Genomic DNA, 21,595 nt, shown 5'->3' with positions numbered 1-21,595 from the left:
CACTGTCTTTATTTCCATTTCTGACAGTCAATGACTTGGGGCATTTTTTTTTCATGTCTGTTGGCCTCTTGATCTCTTCTTTGGCTTTATCCTTGTCCTCTCCCCACTTATAGACAGTCTCTCTCTTTTTTTTTAAATTTTTTTATATATATTTTTTTCCCTTTTGTTGCCCTTGTTTTATTGTTGTAGTTATTATCGCTGTTGGTTATTACTGTCGTTGTTGGATAGGACAGAGAGAAATGGAAAGAAGAGGAGAAGACAGAGAGGGAGAAAGAAATATAGACACCTGCAGACCTGCTTCACCGCCTGTGAAGCAAACCCCCTGCAGGTTGGGAGCCGAGGGCTCGGACCGGGATCCTCATACCGGTCCTTGCGCTTTGCGTCACGTGCGCTTAAACCTGCTGCGCTACTGCCTGACTCCCTAGAATCTTTTTTTTTTTTTCCCTCTCCAGGGTTATTGCTGGGCTCGGTGCCTGCACCATGAATCCACTGCTCCTGGAGGCCATTTTTCCCCCTTTTGTTGCCCTTGTTGTTGTAGCCTCATTGTGGTTATTATTATTGCCATTGCTGACGCAATTCGTTGTTGGATAGGACAGAGAGAAATGGAGAGAGGAGGGGAAGACAGAGAGGGGGAGAGAAAGATAGACACCTGCAGACCTGCTTCACCACCTGTGAAGCGACTCCCCTGCAGGTGGGGAGCCGTGGGGAGCCAGGAGCTCGAACCAGGATCGAACCAGGATCCTTACGCCAGTCCTTGCGCTTTGCGCCACAATGCGCTTAACCCACTGCGCCACCACCCGACCCCCCAGAATCTTTTTTTTAAGATCATTTATCTTGCTGAGTCTGGTGTTGTTGGGTAGTATGCCACCTCCCCCTGGCTTCTGCTTAACCATATGCCTATATAGGGATTTACTGATCCAAAGCTTTGGTCTATTTACATAAATCACTTTTACATTTACATAAAGCACTCCCTCCAGGGCATTGGTGGTTCAGTGATAGGATTCTCGCCTGTTCCGCCCCCTCCTTGTCACACTCTGATTTTCACCAGTCACTTTTCTCTCCACCCTCTCTATATCACATCCTGTTTCCACCCTACTTGGAGAGTATAAAAACAGCTGCTCTTCTGATTAAAGACACTTGGAAATTGCTTTCCGGCTCTGAGAGTTCCAGAGTGTATCTCCTGCGGAAGTTAGTTCCTGATCCCTCTCCCACGCAGCAGCCTAGATCGGCTCCAGTTGAGTTCTCTCCAAGCCAGAGAGCAGTAGCTCGGGAAGAAGTACCCTCAGGCTATCCCGGCATGGTGTGTTCCTTACAAACTGCTCTAGACTTCTAGACAGAGGGACAGAGGGACAGGAAGCATACTGCCAGGGCTTCCTGCTGTGTGGCAGGGCCAGGCTCAGCTGGGCAGCATGCACAGCTAAGGAGTGCACTGTCCAAGCGAGCCATTTCACTCCACCCTGATGTCGATTGTTTGGAAATATATATATTAATGAAGGAGAGATACAGGGAAAAGATTCCCACAGAGAGACATGACAGAGCACTGCTCAGTTCTGGTTTATGGTCATGCCGGGAACCGGACTTGGACCCCAGAGCCTTAGGAACTGTTAAGATAACCATTATGCTGCCTCCCCCAGCCCTACGAAAGCTCTTTTTTTAGCTGGCTTATGAAACCCAGTTGCCAGCACTGAAGCAGCCAACTGTTCAAATGTGTTTATAGTTTACTGTATCTAAGACATTAAGTTAGGATACAAACTTCTTTTCCTAACTTGGTAAGTGTGAAGGCATACAGCACTGGTCAGCTGGTCATGTGCCAAAAGCAGTGACACCTCTGTTTTTCATTTCAGGACTAGAAAGAAAACAGAGTCTGTTTTCAAAATGGAAAAAAGTATGCATCATTCTCTGTAGCTAGGATAAATAATAACAATTACTATACTTGCTTAAATACTGACTTTGTATGAGAAATGTCAATGTTATTCCAACCTATTGTTGAAGTAACTAAAAGGAAAAAAACTCTGATTTTTAGGTAAGACAAATGACAAGAAAAATATGTCATGACATTTTAATTCTAAGCAAATGTTACAGGTTATATTTTCATGAAAACTATGTATTTTTCTAAAGGCGAGGGAAATGTAAGGGGAAGGAAGCCAAAGGAAAACAAAGGTCAGATGAAAGCAGCCGGTGGAGGCGTCAGACCGTCCGGCACGCCGTGCTGCGGCGATGGAGGGAAGGCCGCATCCCGCACAGCAGCACAGCACGAAGGGAGAGCGGGGCCTGACCAGGCTTTGCTTGAACCACACACACGCTTCACCTTCCCAGAAGGGGCCTTTTTCTTATCTTTCTACTGGGATAGGTGCAAGTAAGACGGTCTTTTTTTCTACTTCACATGAGACACCTACACATCTGTCTGGCTCTAAGGGAGAGAGTGGATACAGAAAGAACACTTTTAGGAGTCGGGCTGTAGCACAGCAGGTTAAGCGCACACGGCGAGGACCAGAGTAAGGATCCCGGTTCAAGCCCCCGGCTCCCCACCTGCACGAAAAAAACCCTAGGGAGTCGGGCGGTAGCGCAGCGGGTTGAGTGCATGTGGCACAAAGTACAAGGACCTGAGAAAGGATCCGGGTTCGAGCCCCTGGCTCCCCACCTGCAAGGGAGTCACTTCACAGGTGATGAAGCAGGTCTGCAGGTGTCTGTCTTTCTCTCCCCCGTCTTCCCCTCCTCTCTCCATTTCTCTCTGTCCTATCCAACAACGACAACATCAATATCAACAACAATAAAAAAAAACAAAACCTTTTAAAATCCGACCAGAAGACAGCAGATAAAACGTGGGTACACTGTGACGGTGAGTGGCCGGTTCACTCTAAGCATGTGATCCAGGAAGATAATCACAAATTTACTGACTAGCTCCTCAAGGCACTTTAAAAAATTTGAAGGGGGTTATTTCGTTTAAATCTCATCTGATGATGAGAAAACATGAAACTCAGAGAGACTATAACACATTTTCGTAAACTGACAGTTCTCAAACTTTAGTAGTGTCACAGTCCTGGGGAAGATTTGTGAGAGCAGACAGCCTACCTCATATCTCAAAGCTCAGTCCCTAACAAGGGTCCATATGACAGTGGTGCTGCAGCCTGGGGACAGGGTCAAAGACTTACACTTGTGAATCTGGGAGCTCTTCTTCATCTTCTTCTTTCTTTTTTAAAATTTTTTTCCCTTTTGTTGCGCCCTTGCTGTTTATCGTCGTTATTATTGTTACTGCTGTCATTGTTTGATAGGACAGAGAGAAAATGGAGAGAGGAGGGGAAGACAGAGAGGGGAGAGAAGGACCTGTGAGGCGACTCCCCTGCAGGTGGGGAGCCGCGGTTTGAACCGGAATCCTTATGCTGGTCCTTGTGCCATGTGCATTTAACTCGCTGACCGGTTCCCTGGTAGCTCTTCTAAAAGGGCATGGGTCTCAGCAGGGCTACCAGTTTAAAATAATATAGGGTAAGGAGGAAGTCGTCATGCTTTTTTAAATAGACAGAAGGGTAGTGAAAAATCTATTGATTTGCATTATATAATTAAAACTTGTAAAAGTATAACTAACAAGTAAATAGTAAGCAAATCAAGTATCAATGTTCACAACATAAAATATTAACTATAAACATTTAAATACATTTGGGGTGCCAAGCTGAATTCTTTCCTATCATACTTCTATACTGAAGTTAATGGAATCTCTGGAAATTAAGTCCTTTTTAGAGGAACAAAAGAATAACCTTATTTCTGCATTTTCGTTGGTGACTTTTCTGCCATCTTCTCTAAACAAGGCGCACCAGACAGATCCTCCCTCTGACACAAGTCAAGCAGCACAGCTCGCAGCTCCAGTAGAAATGCATTTCAATGCCAGCCGTGCCACGCACTGGCATCCACCAGTGGTGCGGGCTGGTGTGATCATACAGTGAATTTGTCTCAATGATTTTTCAAGACTGTCGTGCAAATGTCATGTCTTTTCCCTATAGCATTCCTATAGCATATATTTGTGGATGTTATCAACTGCAATCTCCAGTACAGATGATTCAGTATCTCCTACAAATTCACTCTTCGGCACTGAGTTATATGTCATGCTAACATCGGAGTGGACGTTCACCTGAATGCCCCAAAGATGGAAGCTGAGCTTCTGAAGTGTCTTTCTCCCATTGTGTGTGGTGTCCGGAGCATCAAGGATGTGTGATCACACTGTTCCCAAGCTAATATTTTTGCTTTTTTTACTGGGGGACGGGGACGACAGCACTACTTCACTGGTGCCATGACTGCACCATGTGGTGCTGAGGCTCAAACCCTGGGCCCCACAAAGGATGGGCGCCTGTGCTCTGTGCTCTGCCGGGTGAACAGTCTCCTGCCACTTGCCTTCTGTGTTGGTACAGAAATTTTATGCTGCGTTTAGGTTTAGGAGTGATTTCAAGCCACTTTTAGTAGCTGTTCATTTTTCAGTTTCATTTCAAGATGACAGGAAATGCAACTAAAGCCATGTATCTCCCTGGCTCACAACTGAAGCTTTTTTCCCCCCTAATATTTATTTATTCCCTTTTGTTGTCCTTGTTTTTTTTTTAATTGTTGTAGTTATTGTTGTTGTTATTAATGTTGTCGTTGTTGGATAGGACAGAGAAATGGAGAAAGAAAAAGACAGAGAGGAGAGAAAGATAAACACCTGCAGACCTGCTTCACCGCCTGTGAAGCGCCCCCCCTGCAGGTGGGGAGCGGGGGCAACTGAAGCTTTTATAGCGCCCTTGTGAACAAATTTACATACCATTAGTATATCCAGTAGCTTTATAAGATTTTTGTTTTTACAAAAATGACCACATAACCCTTTGATACAAAAAGAGGGCTACTTTATACTTTGTTCTTTCCTATTTGTATGTTTTTTTTTTTTTTCTTGCCTTCTTAAACTACTGGTAACTTAAGAATTTCAGGGGGGAAAATGAGTAAACGTGGTAACAGACAATCTTAATAAGTTGATTCACATCTCTGGGGAAGAGTCTAGCCTTTCACCATTACGTACAAAGTCAAGTAGGCTTTTTCTGTATGTCCTGTATCCTAATTCGTTGGGCTTCTCTAAGAGCGCTGTTAAATGCTTTTCAGCATCTGCAAAAATATGACTATGAGAATTTTTTTTTAGTGAAGAGGGGCGGGTGGACACATTAGAGCACATCTGTAGAGCACGCTCCTCAGCACGTGCAGGCCTCTGGAGTCGAACCCCGGCAGCGCGTGGGGGGAGGGATACCATGGCTCCAGGCAAGTTGCTTACAGATGGCAGAGTGGTATGGAGTCTGTCCCTACCTGAAATGACACGCGCCCTGGAGCCACCAAAAATAATCATGGAAAATAAATCCTGCCGAGTGCTAGTACATGAAGGAGTGTAGGGGCATTATGTTAAGTGAGATACAGAGAAAGCAACGATGCAACCAATCAGATGTTACGGAGAGGGAAGCGGGAGTGGGGAAGGGACCACAGCCATGAAACCGGAAGAGAGAGGAGGGCATTAGGCATCAGTGTGGACAGACAGTTGTAGAGAAGACGGCTGGCCGTGTCTGTAGCCTCAGGGGAACTGCGGTAGCATGGCACATACTGGTGCACAACTCCAATTTCTGTGAAATTATGATCCAATACTCTTCAATTCTCAGCCACTTCCTTGGCCCAATTAAAAAAAATTCTGTCTTTAGAGGGAGAGGACATACTCCCAGAGGGGTAAAGAATAGGAAAGCTATCAGGGGAGGGGAGGGGAGGGGATGCGATACAGAGTTCTGGTGGTGGGAATGTTTTCTTTTTGTAAATAAAATGAAAAAAGAAGTTCATCCAGCAGTTAAGCTGCATGGCCAGCCATGCTGAGGTCTACGCAAGAGGCAGGTTCTCCTTAAGTGAAGAAGGCATACCTTGATTTGCTGTCTCCTTAGCATGGCGAGTTCTCGCATGTCCCGGAACGGCTGTAGTAAATACTGATACAGTTCAGTTGTGGCTTCTGCGAGGCTGCTGTAGGCTTCATCCTCCATCTGATACAAGTCCAGTAGCTCCACCATGCTCTCTGTATTCTTGTGCTTATCTAAGAGCTGTAGAACAAGAAAGTTTCACTACACAGAATTTGTTTATCACTGCCTCAATTACCCTTCGGAAACGGTTTCACCTTATTATCCCTATTATTTGTAGTTTCTCAAACTATATGATCTGCAACCCTAAGCTTCCCCCCCACACACACACAGAATAAAGCAGTTTTCTCTGTATTTATTTTATTAAGAAAGAAAAGATATAGGACCTGGGACAGCACCGGTGGGATTGTTAACAGACTTTCATGCCTGGGGCACAGGAAGTTCTAGGTTCAAGCCCCAGCACCACAACATGTCAGAGCTGAGCAGTGCACTGGTTAAAAAGAAAAGAATCCTTTGATCTACTTATTTTTTAAAATATTTTTTAAATATTTATTTATTTATTCCTTTTTGTTGCCCTTGTCTTATTGCTGTAGTTATTGTTGTTGATGTCATTGTTCTTGGATAGGACAGAGAGAAATGGAGAGAGGAGGGGAAGACAGAGAGGGGGAGAGAAAGACAGACACCTGCAGACCAGCCTCACCACCTGTGAAGCGGACCCTCCTGCAGGTGGGGAGCCGGGGGGCTCGAGCCGGGTTACTCACGATGGTCCTTGCGCTCTGCGCCATGTGCGCTAAACCCACTGCACTACCGCCCGACTCCCTCTTTTATCTACTCATTAACGGTAGGCATAAAGTGAGAAGCACAGTAGTACTGGCATATGTGAAGCCAAAGGTCAAACCAATGTTAAACATTCAAGTCGCCTCTTCTGTCACTCAGCCAGCCACTTTTCCCATATTCACTAAACAAACAAACATCTGAAGGGGTGACGGGCTAGCCTGCAGCACTGCAGCACAGAACGTACACGCCTGGGGCCCTAGAGCCCAGGTCTGGCACCAGACACCCCCACTGCCATTGCTGATGTGTGAGGTGGCCGCCAGATGCAGCTGTCGCCAGCCGGCGTACTTTCACTCCATGTCCCCAGGTCCTGCCGCTCCTTTCTGCCCCGTTTGGGATATTCTATCAATAGCTGCCTTCAGTTCAGGCCTATCACCCATTTATAGTTCAACTCTAGAGAATTTTAAGAGCTACTAAGTAGGTAAAACTCATTTTACATACCCTGGTACTCGTGTGTGTGCATGTACATATTTATTCTTTTTATCCTTCGGGAGACAGAGTCAAAGTGCCGGGCCCTGAACATACAAAAGCACAGGGCCTTGTCTACGTGGAGCTTACTGTGAGTAAACAGAAACGAAGTACGTTTTTTAAAAATTACATTGTGACAAATAGTATGAAAAATATTTCTTAAATCTCAACACGTAAAAAAAAAAAAAAGAAAAAGGCCAGGAGGACAAATGGATAGGTCCGACACATCCTGCACACGGGAGGTCCCAGGTTCAGTCCTCAGAAAGCAAGTAGTGCTCTGCTCTCATTCGCTTGCTCGCAAAACATATATAGCTCCATTTCTATAAAAAGAATTAACACAGGGAGTCGGGAGGTAAAGCAGGTTAAGCGCACGTGGCACAAAGCGCAAGGACTGGCGTAAGGATCCCGGTTCGAGCCCTGGCTCCCCACCTGCAGGGGAGTCGCTTCACAGGCGGTGAAGCAGGTCTGCAGGTGTCTGTCTTTCTCTCCCCCTCTCTGTCTTCCCCGCCTCTCTCCATTTCTCTCTGTCCTATCCAACAACGATGACAACAATGAAAAAGAAAAATTAAGATACCCAACCTGCAGGGGGAAAGCTTTGCAAGTGGTAAAGCAGGGCTACAGGTGTCTCTCTCCCCCGGCTCCTCTTTCCTCAAAAATGAAAAAATAAAAAAGAATCAACACACAAAACACGACACCTAAAAAGAGTAAGAGGCACGGAGACAGTGGCACATGAGGGCCTGGCAGAGACGAGGTAACAGAAGGAAGCTGGCGGAGACAGCTCCCCGCAAGGGCACGAGCCTTACCATTCGCAAGGCCCAGGCTAGAAACTCAGCAGGAGCACCTAGAGGTAGTCGGAATCTCGTGTGGAAAACTGAGAGATGTTACACATGCACAAACTACTGCATTTTACTACTGACTGTAAACCATAAATCCTCCAAGAAAGAAAAAAAAAATCAGCCTGGGGGAAATGCAACTGCACCTACACAAGGCCCTGGTGTAATGGGTGTGTGTGTGTGTGTGAGTGTGTGTGAGAGTGTGTGTGTGTGTGTGTGTGTGAGTGAATGTGTGTGTGTGAGTATGTGTGAGTATGTGTGAGTGTGTGTGAGTGAGTGAATGTGTGTGTGTGAGTGAGTGTGTGTGAGTGAGTGTGTGTGTGAGTGTGTGTGTGAGTGTGTGTGAGTGTGTGTGAGTGTGTGTGAGTGTGTGTGTGTGAGTGTATGAGTTGAGAGAGAGAGAGAGTGTGTGTGTGTGAAAGCACTGTTTATAGAACCATGTAACAGGTCAGTATTTTATATACTTATTCTTGGTGTTCATTACCTAGTGATAATCTCATCACTCCAAAAGAAAAAAAAATACTGTTATTCTTTTATATACTTGAAGTTTTCACTGTTCTCTTCCTTCCCCACTTCCTGCTTTAGTTACTGTACTGTTTTAACATTTATATGAAGTCTAGGCTCAGATTTAGTTCTTGCCAGGGCTTTCTGACACAGTGTGGCAACATCCAGGCATCTAATATTCTGCCTACAATGTCATTAACAATCACGATAAATCAGATAATCTGCATTAAAGTTATTTTGTAACAAAAATGCCTGGAGTTGTGAGAATGTCACACATCAGAAAAGGGAGCAGCAACAAATGCTGGAGAGGTTGTGGGGATAAAGGAGCCTCCTGCACTGCTGGTGGGAATGTCAATTAGCCCAACCCCTGTGGAGAGCAAGTCTGGAGAACTCTCAGCAGGCTGGAAGTGGACTGGACCTGCCCTATGACCCTGCAATTCCTCTCCTGGGGATATACTTAAAGAACCAACACTCATCCAAAAAGTTCTGTGTATATCTATGTTCTTAACAGGACAATTTATAACAACTCAAATCTAGAAGCAACCCAGGTGTCCAACAACAGATGAGTGGCTGAGTAAGTAGTGGTCTATATATACAGGGAATACTACTCAGCTATTAAAAATGGTGAATTCACCTTCTTCACTTCATCTTGGATGAAGCTTAAAGGAGTCATGTTAAGTGAGATAAGTCAGAAACGAAAGGATGAATATGGGATGATCCCGTTCATAGACAGAAGTTGAGAAACAAGATCAGAAGGGAAACACAAAGCAGAACTTGGACTGGAGTTGGTGTACTACACTAAAGTAAAAGCCTCTGGGGTAAAGGGAGGGCTCAGGTCCTGGACAGGATGGCAGAGGAGGCTGAACTGTTATATCACATATACAAACTACTATATTTTACTGTTGACTGTAAACCATTAATCCCGATAAAGGAAAAAAAAATGCCTGAAGTTACTCTATTGCCTTAGTGTTAGTGTAATTTCAACTTTAGTAACTATTATGGCAAATTTTCACTTTTGGTTTTTGGCAAGCAATTCCTATTTGGTCACTCACTTTTCCTACTACTAGTACCTATAAGCTCCATGAAAAATATTATAAAACTATTTAAAGGCTTTAACACTTGCAAGAAAGGAAGTCAAAGGAAGGGAGGAGTGTGGCTAAAATGCAGAAATCTATAGTCTCAAAAACAAACAAACAAACAAACAAAATCAGCATCTTGATAGCTTGAAAAGTCAAAAGAGTCACAGGTAAGAGAACATTCTGGAAATGTCATCCTAAATCTATAGGTAAACTCTCTGATCTGAGTATTCTAACTGAAGCACAGGACATGTTCTATGCAATGTTCCAGTGTTTTTTATTCTTTTTTTCTCCAGGGTTATCGCTGTGGCTCGGTGCCTGCACTAGAAATCCACTGCTTCTGGAGGCTATTTTTTTTTCCTTTTGTTGCTTTTGTTGTTTTATCGCTGTTGTTATAGCTGTCATTGTTGGAGAGGACAGACAGAAATGGAGAGGAAGGGAAGACAGATGTGGAGAGAGGAAGGGTAGACAGATGTGGAGAGAGAAAGATAGACACACCTGCAGACCTGCTTCACCGCCTGTAAAGTGACCTCCCTGCAGGTGGGGATCTGGGGGCTTGAACCGGGATCCCTATGCCGGTCCTTGTGCTTTGCACCATGTGTGCTTAACCCGCTGTGCTACTGTTCCCCCCCCCCATTCCATTAGTTTTAAAGATAACAAAGTCAGTATTATAGCTGTTTCTCTCCATAAGGGAGGTACTAGCTGTATGAACTAATAATGTCTACTGAAAAAAATATATAAATTTTCTGAAGGAATCTAATCCAGAGACTGTAAGGTAAGATCTCATTATAATGTCCAGAATGTAACTCACATCTAACAAATTTATAATGAGTAAGAAAAATAAACTAAAAGTTCAAGAAGTAGTCAATGGAGACCAAAATTATAAGAGGAAACAAATCTGGATTTAGGAAAGATGTCAGAGCAACTCTGGTAACAAAGCTAGTGGGCACAGAAGGATTTTGCTCACAGAGATTAGAGTGTGAACGCATCCCCAGAAAACAGAATGCTTAAAAACAGGATGCTCCACAACTGAAAGGTACAGCATCTCATGCAAAAATGTGTTTAGGCAGGTACAAAGCGTATTAGTAAAGACAAAAAGAATCTGTGAATTTGACTGAAGAGACAAGTCATCCAATCTGAAAGCCTTGAGAGACCCAAACTAGCTGAGAAACACACTGGGACTCCACAACCAGGGGGTCCAGCAAGACCACCCAGCCATGAGACATGGGCACCTACTTCAGAGAGAGACACACCACCTGCTCAGACCTGCATTATCACAATAGCCAAAGTATGAAAGCAACCTGAATGCCTATTGTCAGATGACTGGACAAAGAAGTTATGGGAGGATAGGGGGTAGATAGCATCATGGTTATGCAAAGGGACTCTTGCCCGAGGCTCCAAAGTCCCAGGTTCAATCCCCCACACCACCACAAACCAGAACTGAGCAATGCTGTGGTTAAAAAATAAAATTAAATAAAGTAAAATAAAATTTTAAAAAAGAAGTTATGGGCCATATACGTAATGGAGAATAGAGTACTATTCAGCAACTAGAAAAGATGATACTGTGTCCCTCGGGACAAACAGACAGACAGACAGAACTGGAAGGTGATGATGGTCACTGAAGTACAGAAGTGAAAGACAACCACTGGATGGTTTCACGCAGATGAAATGAAGAGAATTGAAACATATCAGCTTACGAAAGAAAGGAAGGAAGGAAGGAAGGAAGGAAGGAAGGAAGGAAGGAAGAAAAGTAAGTAACCTGTCTCTAAGACCTTGGGAGAACTTTGGTGGTTACTTTGGGAGGGGGAGAGGTGCTGGAAGGGCGCAGACTCCGTGGTGAGGGTAGTGTGGAACTATAGATATCCTGGTTACCTTATACTTTGTAAATAACCAATAAAAATACAAGGATGCAGAAAAATGAAAAGAGTACAGAGTGGTAAAAATTGATTCCAAGTTTGGTAACAGATCATTTTTATATATATTCAAGAAGTTTCAAGAATTTCAAGCAGATAAATGTATAGGAAGCCAGAGCTATACTCTTCATAATCCAACTACTCAAAATCAAGCAGAGAGAGATCCATAAAATAGCAGGGAAAAGCACGCAAAGAGTAAGTGTGCAGGGAGTCGGGCGGTAGCACAGAGGGTTAAGCGCAGGTGGCGCAAAGCGCAAGGACCAGCATACAGGTTCCAGCCTGGAGCTCCCCACCTGCAGGGGAGTCGCTTCACAGGCGGTGAAGCAGGTCTGCAGGTGTCTGTCTTTCTCTCCCCCTCTCTGTCTCCCCATCTTTCTCTATTTCTCTCTGTCCTATCCAACAACAATAAAACAACAAGGGCAACAAAAGGGAATAAATAAATATATATATATTTTTAATTAGTATACAGAGGAAGGCAGAGGACGTGTCTGGGGATTTGAGGCCCCACGTCTCCAGCATCACTACAAACCAGAGTTGAACAACCCTTGGCCTCTGCTTGCCTGTCCCCCCATATCTCACTCATTAAAATAAAGAATATATTTAAAACAAGGGGAGATAGATAGCATGATAAAAGCATGATAGTTATGCAAATGACTTTCATGCCCGAGGCTCTGAGTCCCCAAATTCAATTCTAAGCACCACCACCTGAAACCAGGGTTAAACAGTATTCTAATAAAAAATGAATAATAAAATGAGCAAGTATATGAATATAAATGTAGATTTCCGGCAATGAATACCAAAAAGAATGGCGGCGGTGGTGGCGGCGCTAAACCCTCTGTGCTACCGCCCGACTCCCCTGCACACTTATTCTTTGCGTGCTTTTCCCTGCTATTTTATGGATCTCTCTCTCTGCTTGATTTTGAGTAGTTGGATTATGAAGAGTATAGCTCTGGCTTCCTATACATTTATCTGCTTGAAATTCTTGTAACTTCTTGAATATATGTAAAAATGATCTGTTACCATATGTAGCAGACACCTGTCAGACAGAACTGGGAAACCTTACACATTCATAGACCTCAATTAAATATAGTAAAATACTAAGTATACTGTGAGGTCAATAAATAATCTGACTATACATAACACCTACAACATAAAAAAATGGGGCAGAGATAGACCTATAAGAACACACGCAAATTCTTGATTTTTTTTGTTTACCAGAACATTGCTCATTACTCCTCAGAGCCTCAGGCATGAAAATCTTCTGCATAATCACTATACTATCTCCCACACCCACATAGATTCTTACATTTAACATAGTGCAGTGTAATATTCATTTGAGCATGGTATAAAAAAATCTGACAACAATGAGATATCACTTCACTCCTGTGAGAATGTCAGACATCAGAAAAGGTAATAGCAGCAAATGCTGGAGAGGGTGTAGGGTCAAAGGAACCCTCCTACACTGCTGGTGGGAACGTCAATTGGTCCAACCTCTGTGGAGAACAGTCTGGAGAATTCTCAGAAGGCTAGAAATGGACCTACCCTATGACCCTGCAATTCCTCTCCTGGGGATATATCCTAAGGAACCCAACACATCCATCCAAAAAGATCTGTGTACACATATGTTCTTGGCAGCACAATTTGTAATAGCCAAAACCTGGAAGCAACCCAGGTGTCCAACAACAGATAAGTGGCTGAGCAGGTTGTGGTATATTGTGGTCTATATACACAATGAAATACTACGCAGCTATAAAAAAATGGTGACTTCACCGTTTTCAGCCGATCTTGGATGGACCTTGAAAAAATCATGTTGAGTGAAATAAGTCAGAAACAGAAGGATGAATATGGGATGATCTCACTCTCAGGCAGAAGTTGAAAAACAAGATCAGAAACGAAAACACCAGTAGAACCTGAACTGGAATTGGCGTATTGCACCAAAGTAAAAGACTCTGGGGTGGGTGGGTGGGGAGAATACAGGTCCATGAAGGATGATAAATGACATAGTGGGGGTTGTTGTTAAATGGGAAACTGGGGAATGTTATGCATGTACAAACTTCTGTATTTACTGTTGAATGTAAAACATCAATTCCCCAATAAAGAAATAAATTTTAAAAAAATCTATGGCAGCCACTAAGTGAATCATAATGCCAAGAAAACATAGTCATAAACTCAACAGAGTTGAACCCAAAAGAAGGCAAGGAAAGAGAAAAAAAACTAGGAACACAAGCAAAAACCAAGTATTTCTAAACTCAACTTTAACCTAGTTAAAAAAAAATCCTATTAAATGGAAAGGAGTGAATATTCAAGACAAGAGTATCAAAATAAATTTAAGAAAGATTCAGAAGAGGTAATGTTTTTTTTTCTTTTTCTGGTGGAACTACAACTGTGTGTATCATGCCACTGTTCCAGGTCACTTTTCCATTCAGAGAGGAGGAGGGAGAAAGACACCATAGCACCAGACTTGCCACACTGCCAGGTGCTGGCGCTCAAACCTGGGTTGTGCATGTGACACTGCATGTTATCCTGTCCAGTGAGCTACTTCTCTGGCAAGGTATTAAATTTAAATATAGTAACACAGATAAACTGAAAGCAAATAGAGCAATAGATAGGCTGGCCTTCAAATATATCCCATTTCAAGTTACATTGCATTAGCATAGGGCACACAGAATTTTCCAAAAAGACAATGGGCCAATTCCTCCATGAGGAACATAAGAAATGGGAATAACCTAACAGGACTTCACAGAACAGGAAGCTCAACAAACACTCATGCGAGGGGCCCTGGGTCCATTCCTTTAATAAAGCTTCATTGAAAGAACAGTCAAAAACCAAAAGTAGTCAATGTTTAGTAATGAATTAAATTTTTTTTTAAATGTAGCATGCATCATTTAATGGCTTCTCCACATCAGTGGTTTTGTTCTTCATGTTAGAGATAGAAGGAAGCAATGATTAGTACCTTCCTCTCCCATGTGTCTTAGATTTTGTTCAAAAAGGAACAGAGGGCAATCTGAAACAAGAGGGGCAAAGCAGCAAACCTAAAGTAACAGACAGAAGATGGAGCTTCAGCTTCTCACACCTACAGCTACAACTGAGAATAAATGTTTAAGTGCAAGTCAGGTAAAGCCTCACACTAAAGGTATAGTTTATCTCAGCTCCTTTTACTCTACATGTCCAGTTGTAAATGAAAACTTGTAAGATATATTAAAAATACCGTTTGACAAGCATCAGAGTCAGACTGGGGTAGAATAGAGTGTGAGATTGATCAAACTGGAAATTTAAAACAGCGGTGACTAGTATGCTATGGGATCCAAGGATCAAAGTAGACAATACACAAAAGCAAACAACTAATATAAGCAAACAGCTGAAATTCTAAGATCAAAAGGAAGTGCTAAAACCAAAAACACATGACAAAGACATGCCTTTCAAGAGCTCACCATCACACTGGACAAAACTAAAGGAAAAAGATGAACGAGTTTGAAGAAGCGTCAATAGAAACTCACAAAGCTTAAATGCAAGGAGCAAACAATGAAAGAACAGGATGTCCAAGAAGCTTGGTCCTGGTACCTATAGAAGAGCCAGGTTGACAGTTACATGAAAGCTCTCTTCAGAAACTGTGCTAGTAAAGGAGAGGACATGAAGAGTCCTAAAGGGGTGAGAAAAGAAACAAAGTAATAGAGACTAGTATCCAATGAAATCACCTTCAAAGCTGAAGCAGAAATAAAGGCTTCCTCAGGCAAAGATAAATCGAGAAAATTTGATGCCAGTAGATCTGTCTTGCAAGAAATGTTAAAAAAAAAAAAAAAAAAACTGCCAGAAAGAAGGAAAATGACATGGGTCAGAAACTTCCATCCAGATAAAGAAAGAAAAAGCATCAGAAAAGGAGTAGATGAAGGTAAACAACGATTTATTATTCTTAACCCGTCTAGCAAAGAGCACAATACCCATAACATATTCAGTGATTATAATTTAAGGACAAGTGAGGGAAATGGTGGCAACACTAAAGGGGGGAGGGGAAGGGGATGCCCATTACAAGGTACTTGCTCTCAAAGCTGACTGATGCAAGAAGGTTTGGGTGAGTTGTACAAGTATAATTTATAAACTCAAAGGCAAAGCAGACAGCACATGCTAATTGAGAAAATTATATACTATGACACGGCCAATTAAGACCAAAAAGCCGGAGTGCAAACAAATAAAAGCAATGGCTGGTTGGAGAGGCGATAGCATACACCTATGCAAACAGACTCTCAGGCCTTAATTCTCCTAGGACCCAGGTTCAATTCCCTGTAACACAAGCCAGAGCACAGCAGTGCTTTGGTGAGGAGAGAGATGAAAAACAAACAACCAAAAGTAAAAACAAGCAAACCAAACTAACTTAACAATAATAGCTAGGGAAGTAGCTATGGGTTCAGAGTGCAGGGCTTCCGTGCAGGAGACCACAGTTCAATACCCGCACTGCCTATACTCAGCAGTGTTTCAGTTTCTGTCTCTCAGAAAATAAATTCTTTTTAACATAAGAAATGGATACTGCGGCATAAGGACCCCAGTTTCAGCCCCTGGCTCCCCACCTGCAGGGGAGTTACTTCACAGGCGGTGAAGCAGGTCTGCAGGTGTCTGTCTATCTTTCTCTCCCTCTCTGTCTTCCCCTGCTTTCTCCATCTCTCTCTGTCCTATCCAACAACGACGACATTAATAACAACAACAACAAAAACGAACAAACAAAAAATAGGTACTGAATAAAAGACAGAACAAGTATGGTAGCAATTACTTCAACTATAAGTAACCATGTTACTTATCAACAATCTGAATGTGACAACTGAAAAACAGGGCAGATATGTAAACAAAATCCAACTATGTGTTGTCTGGTTGAAACTCAATCTACACATTAAGAGATGAAAAACTGGGATTCGGGCGGTAGCGCAGTGAGTTAAGCGCACGTGGCGCAGCACAAAGCACAAGGACGGGCATAAGGATCCGCTGCCAGCCCCCGGCTTCCCACCTACAAGGGAGTCGCTTCACAAGCCAAATTTTTCCTCCTCTCTCCATTTCTCTGCCCTATCCTACAACAACAGTAACCACAACAATGATAAAACAAGGGCAACAAAAGGGAATAAATAAATATCTAAAGAGATGAAAAACCTTCTGAATACAAATTGCACATAAATATGAAGTAAATCTGATGAAAGAAATCAAACAAAAAATAGATATCCCATGCATATAAACCTGAAAAGCAAGATGTCAGTGTTCCCCATCACAATCTACTCAGACAACACCATGCCTCTCCAAGCCCCCACGGGCGGGCGGCTTTGTGGGTGTCAACAAACTAAAGTACATGTGCAACGGCAAAAGACGCAGAGAAGCCAGCACAATCCTGAACAGAGCCAGGAGTGGCATTATCTATAAGCACTATAAGCACCTTTCTGATACCTAACACGCCAAGCACGTGAAAACTCCAAGATCTCGACAATGTGGACAAATTCAACTTAAAAATGGGCAAAAAGTATGAGCAGACATGACCAAAGATTACAGACGGCAAGTTTAACATAAAAGATGCTCGAGATCATGTTATCTGTGAATCGAAAGGTGAAGCGAGAATAAAGAACCAAACCACACACCCAGCGGGATCCAATGTTGTGAAGAGCTGGAGCCTGCAGACTCAGTGCTGGTGGGAAGGCCTCCTGCTGCCACCTTATGGGTGGGCACCTTACGGGTGGGCACATGGGGGATCTTGGATCCCCTGAGGAAATTAACTCTCGTTACTTCGAAGGACTCCTCGGCCTGACAGCCCTCCATGTTCCAAAGTAGGCTTTGCTGGAAATGAATATAGCTTCTCCAACTTTTCTTTTTTTTTCTTTTAATATTTATTTAATTTATTTATTCCCTTTTGTTGCCCTTGTTGTTTTATTGTTGTAGTTATTATTGTTGTTGTCGTTGTTGGATAGGACAGAGAGAAATGGAGAGAGGAGGGGAAGACAGAGAGGGGGAAAGACAGACACCTGCAGACCTGCTTCACCACCTGTGAAGCGACTCCCCTGCAGGTGGGGAGCCAGGGTTCGAACCAGGATCCTTATGCCAGTCCTTGCGCTTTACGCCACCTGCGCTTAACCTGCTGCAATACAGCCCGACTCCCTCTCCAGCTTTAACTCACACTTGCATGTTAAATCTTCCTTACAAAGCTGGACACGCTCTTACCACACAATCCGGAAATCACGCTTCCTTGCTATTTACTCACGCTGAAAAATCAATGTCCGCACAAAACCTTATACACAAATGTTGAAGAAGTTTTGTGTATAACCGGCAAGGTAAAAGCAACTAAGATGTCCTTCAACAGGTAAACGGAGAGGGGCCTGGTGTTGGCACACTGGGTAGCACCACCCCACACGGCCACGTGAGGACCCTGGCTGCAGGCCCTGGTGCCTACAGGGGGGCTTTTCATCAGCAGCGGAACAGTGCTGCAGCCGGAGCGTGCGCACCTGCACGCTTGTGCGCGCGCTCTCTCTCTCTCTCTCTCTCTCTCTCTCCAGAGAAGGGGGGAGGGAGCAGGCCACTGGGAATGGTGGTGTCGTGCAGGCACCATGCCCCTGCAATAATCCTGATGGCAAGAGGGAAGCCAGGATGCGAGCTGTGCTGCCCCCACAGAACAAGCTGGTGGAGGAAGCTGAGGTCCACACTGCTCAGTGAAGAGATGCAAATCTGACAACTACTTCATGATTCCAGCTGCTGGGCTGCTGAAAACAGCCATGCGGCGCCTTCTGTTTTTCTATGCAAAACTGCCATGCCTTTTCCAAAAACAGCTATTTATTTAGATTTTAGCCAGCAGGGTTGCCACTGGGGCTCGGTGTTGCAGCCTCCAGCACGCCTTTCTCAAGAGAAACACCACAGGGTCACTCCGCCACTCCTGAAGAGGCCCCTACAGGTTCTCCCATGCAGTAGCCCAAGAGGACTCAGATCCAGGTCCTCATATGGGCAATACATGCGCTCTACATACACGCAATACATGCGCTCTACATACACGCAATACATGCACTCTACATACACGCAATACATGCACTCTACATACACGCAATACATGCGCTCTACATACACGAAATACATGCGCTCTACATACATGCAATACATGCGCTCTACATACACGCAATACATGCGCTCTACTGGATTAGCCACCTGCCAGCCCCTGTATGATTCCTACCATATGAAACAGGAGAATACAGAGCTAGTACAACCAAAACCACCGGCTGCAGGGGTTGGAGCTGGAGAGAACTCATGTGCTCGAATGGACAGGTGGGACCTGAAATTTATCAGGCCTGGTCTGGTGCATGATCGCGGATAAGGCCCTGGGTGGGTGGTGACAGTGCTTTGCTGACACCTATCAAGAGAAGAGAAACTGGACCTATGTGTCGGCAACCGTAATGTGAACCACTAACCTCCACCCCAACAAAATGATTAAAACGCAGCAGCAAATAGCAAAGGGAAAATAAGCACATAGGTTAACAGAAATGACATCTGAAAAAATAAAGTCATCAGTAAAAAGAATGGCAAAATGAATGACACGATAAAACTTGGTAAGATCAAAAAGGTTTTGACTAATAGCATCCTGTGTTGGGGAGGCTCCAGAAAGAAGATGCAACCTCCTCGTCTGAGAGAATAAAGTTGTATATTCTCTACTGAAAGCAGTCTAAACAAAATGCATACTCGGAGCCAACAATTCCTCTTACAGAAATTTGTCTTGTAAATGTATTCATCATACATATGGGAAAACTGAATTGTTTCAGCAGCAACAAGGCCTATTTATCATAGGAAAGCCTTTTGTATCAAGACATTCAGTGGAGTATTGTTCAGTAATGACAAAAATGCAACCAGATTCTTCTCTGAATAGAGTATATAGTATGCTACCAATGTTTTATTTTAAAAATGGAGGGATTTGGGCGGTAGCATAGCAGGTTAAGCACAGGTGGTGCAAAGCGCAAGGACGCGCATAAGGATCCCAGTTCGAGCCCCCAGCTCCCCACCTGCAGGGGGTCGCTTCACAAGCGGCAAAGCAGGTCTGGTGTCTGTCTTTCTCTCCCCCCGTCTTCCTCTCCTCTCTCTGTCCTATCCAACAATAGCAGCAGCAATGGCAACAATATGGGGAGAAAAAAAAAAAGGCCTCCAGGAGTAGCGGATTTGTAGTGCAGGCACTCTGAACGCAACAACTGGGACAAGGCCCGTAAGATGCGATGCGGGACTAGACCAGGTTAGAAGGGACGGGCTGAACAGAAATCCTGGCACCCTGGTCCCTTTGTGTTTTAACTTTAGAACTTCGGGGAAGTGGGAAATTCAAGCTCTGAACTGCTCTGGGGAGTTTCAGCAGCCTTGACTGTGGCAGCTTGCTGAGAGCAGTCACGCAGGAGAGAGCCACGCTGGAATTCGGTTTGTACAGTACCTAATTCTGGTGTAGTGTTTGTGAGCAGAGCACCACTTCCAGAGTCTGGGGAACACCCTGACCTCACTCTTCTGATTACTACCTAGATCCACTCAGCTTTAGTGCTTCTGCTGAAGCCTGGCATCTGTGCATGCAAGTTCCCGGTCAGGACACAAAACCTGCTCCCACTACTGGTTTGGGTCTCACAGAAGAGCAAAGACAATTGGAAGACAGGAAATCAACACACTAAAAAACCAAGACAGCAGCTTGAAGAAAACACCAAAGTCAACAGAGCTTTGCAAGTTTCCTAACGAAGACTTAAGTTTAATGGACGAAAACTTCTTCCAAGGAAGTATGAAAGATGTCGTAACAGATATCCAGAGAGATGACAGCTATAATCATTGACCTAAAAAAATAGAGGGGAGGGTGGAGGTGACATCACACAATGGTTGTGCAGACTCATGCCTGAGGCTTCAAAGTCCCAAATTCAATCCCCCACACAAGCCAGTGCTGTGCAGTGCTATGGTTCAAAAAGGGGGGGGGGGGGGAAGACGGGGATAGCATAATGGTTATGCTCATGCCTGAGGCTCCAAAGTCCCAGGTTCAATCTCCTGCACCACCATAAGCCAGAGCTGAGCAGTGCTCTGGTTATAAAAAAAAAAAAAAAAAAAAGTGGGGGGGGGGGTATGAGGATAAGGGTCGTGGGATGGAGGAACACTAACAGAAACCAGTGGTCAAAGTGGTGAGAGTTAAAGTACAGAGTGGAGGAATTCACACACACACAAAGAAAAAACAAAAGGAAGCAGTAAGAGTTATAGGGCAGCATCAAGAGGAAACACATCTTACAAGTGCCAAGAGAAGAGACGCAGACTTCCCCTATGAAGGTCGGCAGGGCGCATAATAATGAAAAATGGCAAAGACCAGGGATGAAGAGACAGTACTGAAAGCAGCTAGAGGAAGGGCAGTGGGTCCTCTATAAGGAAATTCTCATACTACTGGCCTGCAGCAGAAACTCTGAAGGCCAGGAGGACCGGTGGGCTATGTTCAGAGTTGTGGAGGCTGGCAGAAGAGCTCGCCTGGTCGATGGTGTGCCGCTTCGCCCTGCCCCCACTGCACCGAGGGAAGCTTTGGTGCTGTGGGCTCTGTCCCTGCCGGGCTAGCTTCACAGGCGGGAGAGAGAGACCACCAGGGACTCATGGCTAAGTGGTACGCAGTTCAGTCTTTATTCATGTGGAACGCAGCGCAATCTAAGCCATCTGTAATCACAGTCCTGTCCTTATACATCCTGAGGTGGAAGAGTCAGGTCCGAAGAGGACGTACGTAGGATAGGGGGTGGGGAGAAGGAAAAAGCGTGCAAACAGTGAGGATTAAACCAGTGCCCTGGAGGCAGGGCGGTGCTTAGTTAACAGTGGTTGTGTAAATAGAATACAGTGTTAAGCAGCGGGGATTAAACCAATGAAACAGAAGGGGTCTTAGAAGCAGAATTTAGAAGCAGACCAACATGTCCCTCTGCCTCTGCAAGGAAAAAAAGCACCTTTCGAATGGAAAAGACCTCCACCAAGTGAAATCTATCCAGCTAGGCTGTCACGGTCAGGTTTGAGGAGTGATGGACAGAAGAGCCTTTCAAACAAGCAGCACGTTGAAGGGATTCACTACCATCAAGGCATCACACAGG

The 21,595-nt window shown here is 44.2% G+C and overlaps 1 protein-coding gene across 1 annotated transcript in view; it reads right to left on the bottom strand.

The window, feature by feature from the left end:
- JMY (junction mediating and regulatory protein, p53 cofactor) overlaps positions 1 to 21,595 on the bottom strand; it is a 68,128-nt gene that overhangs the window by 31,108 nt on the left and 15,425 nt on the right. The window contains exon 2 of the mRNA XM_016186362.2: positions 5,907 to 6,080. Within this exon, the coding sequence (XP_016041848.2) occupies positions 5,907 to 6,080 (174 nt within the window). The remainder of the gene's footprint in view (positions 1 to 5,906; positions 6,081 to 21,595) is intronic.

This window comes from Erinaceus europaeus, chromosome 11 (genome assembly GCF_950295315.1).
Source record: "Erinaceus europaeus chromosome 11, mEriEur2.1, whole genome shotgun sequence".
Lineage (NCBI taxonomy): Eukaryota > Metazoa > Chordata > Mammalia > Eulipotyphla > Erinaceidae > Erinaceus > Erinaceus europaeus.
Note: the sequence above shows the minus strand (reverse complement) of the source record. Positions and strands in the feature narration are given on the sequence as shown.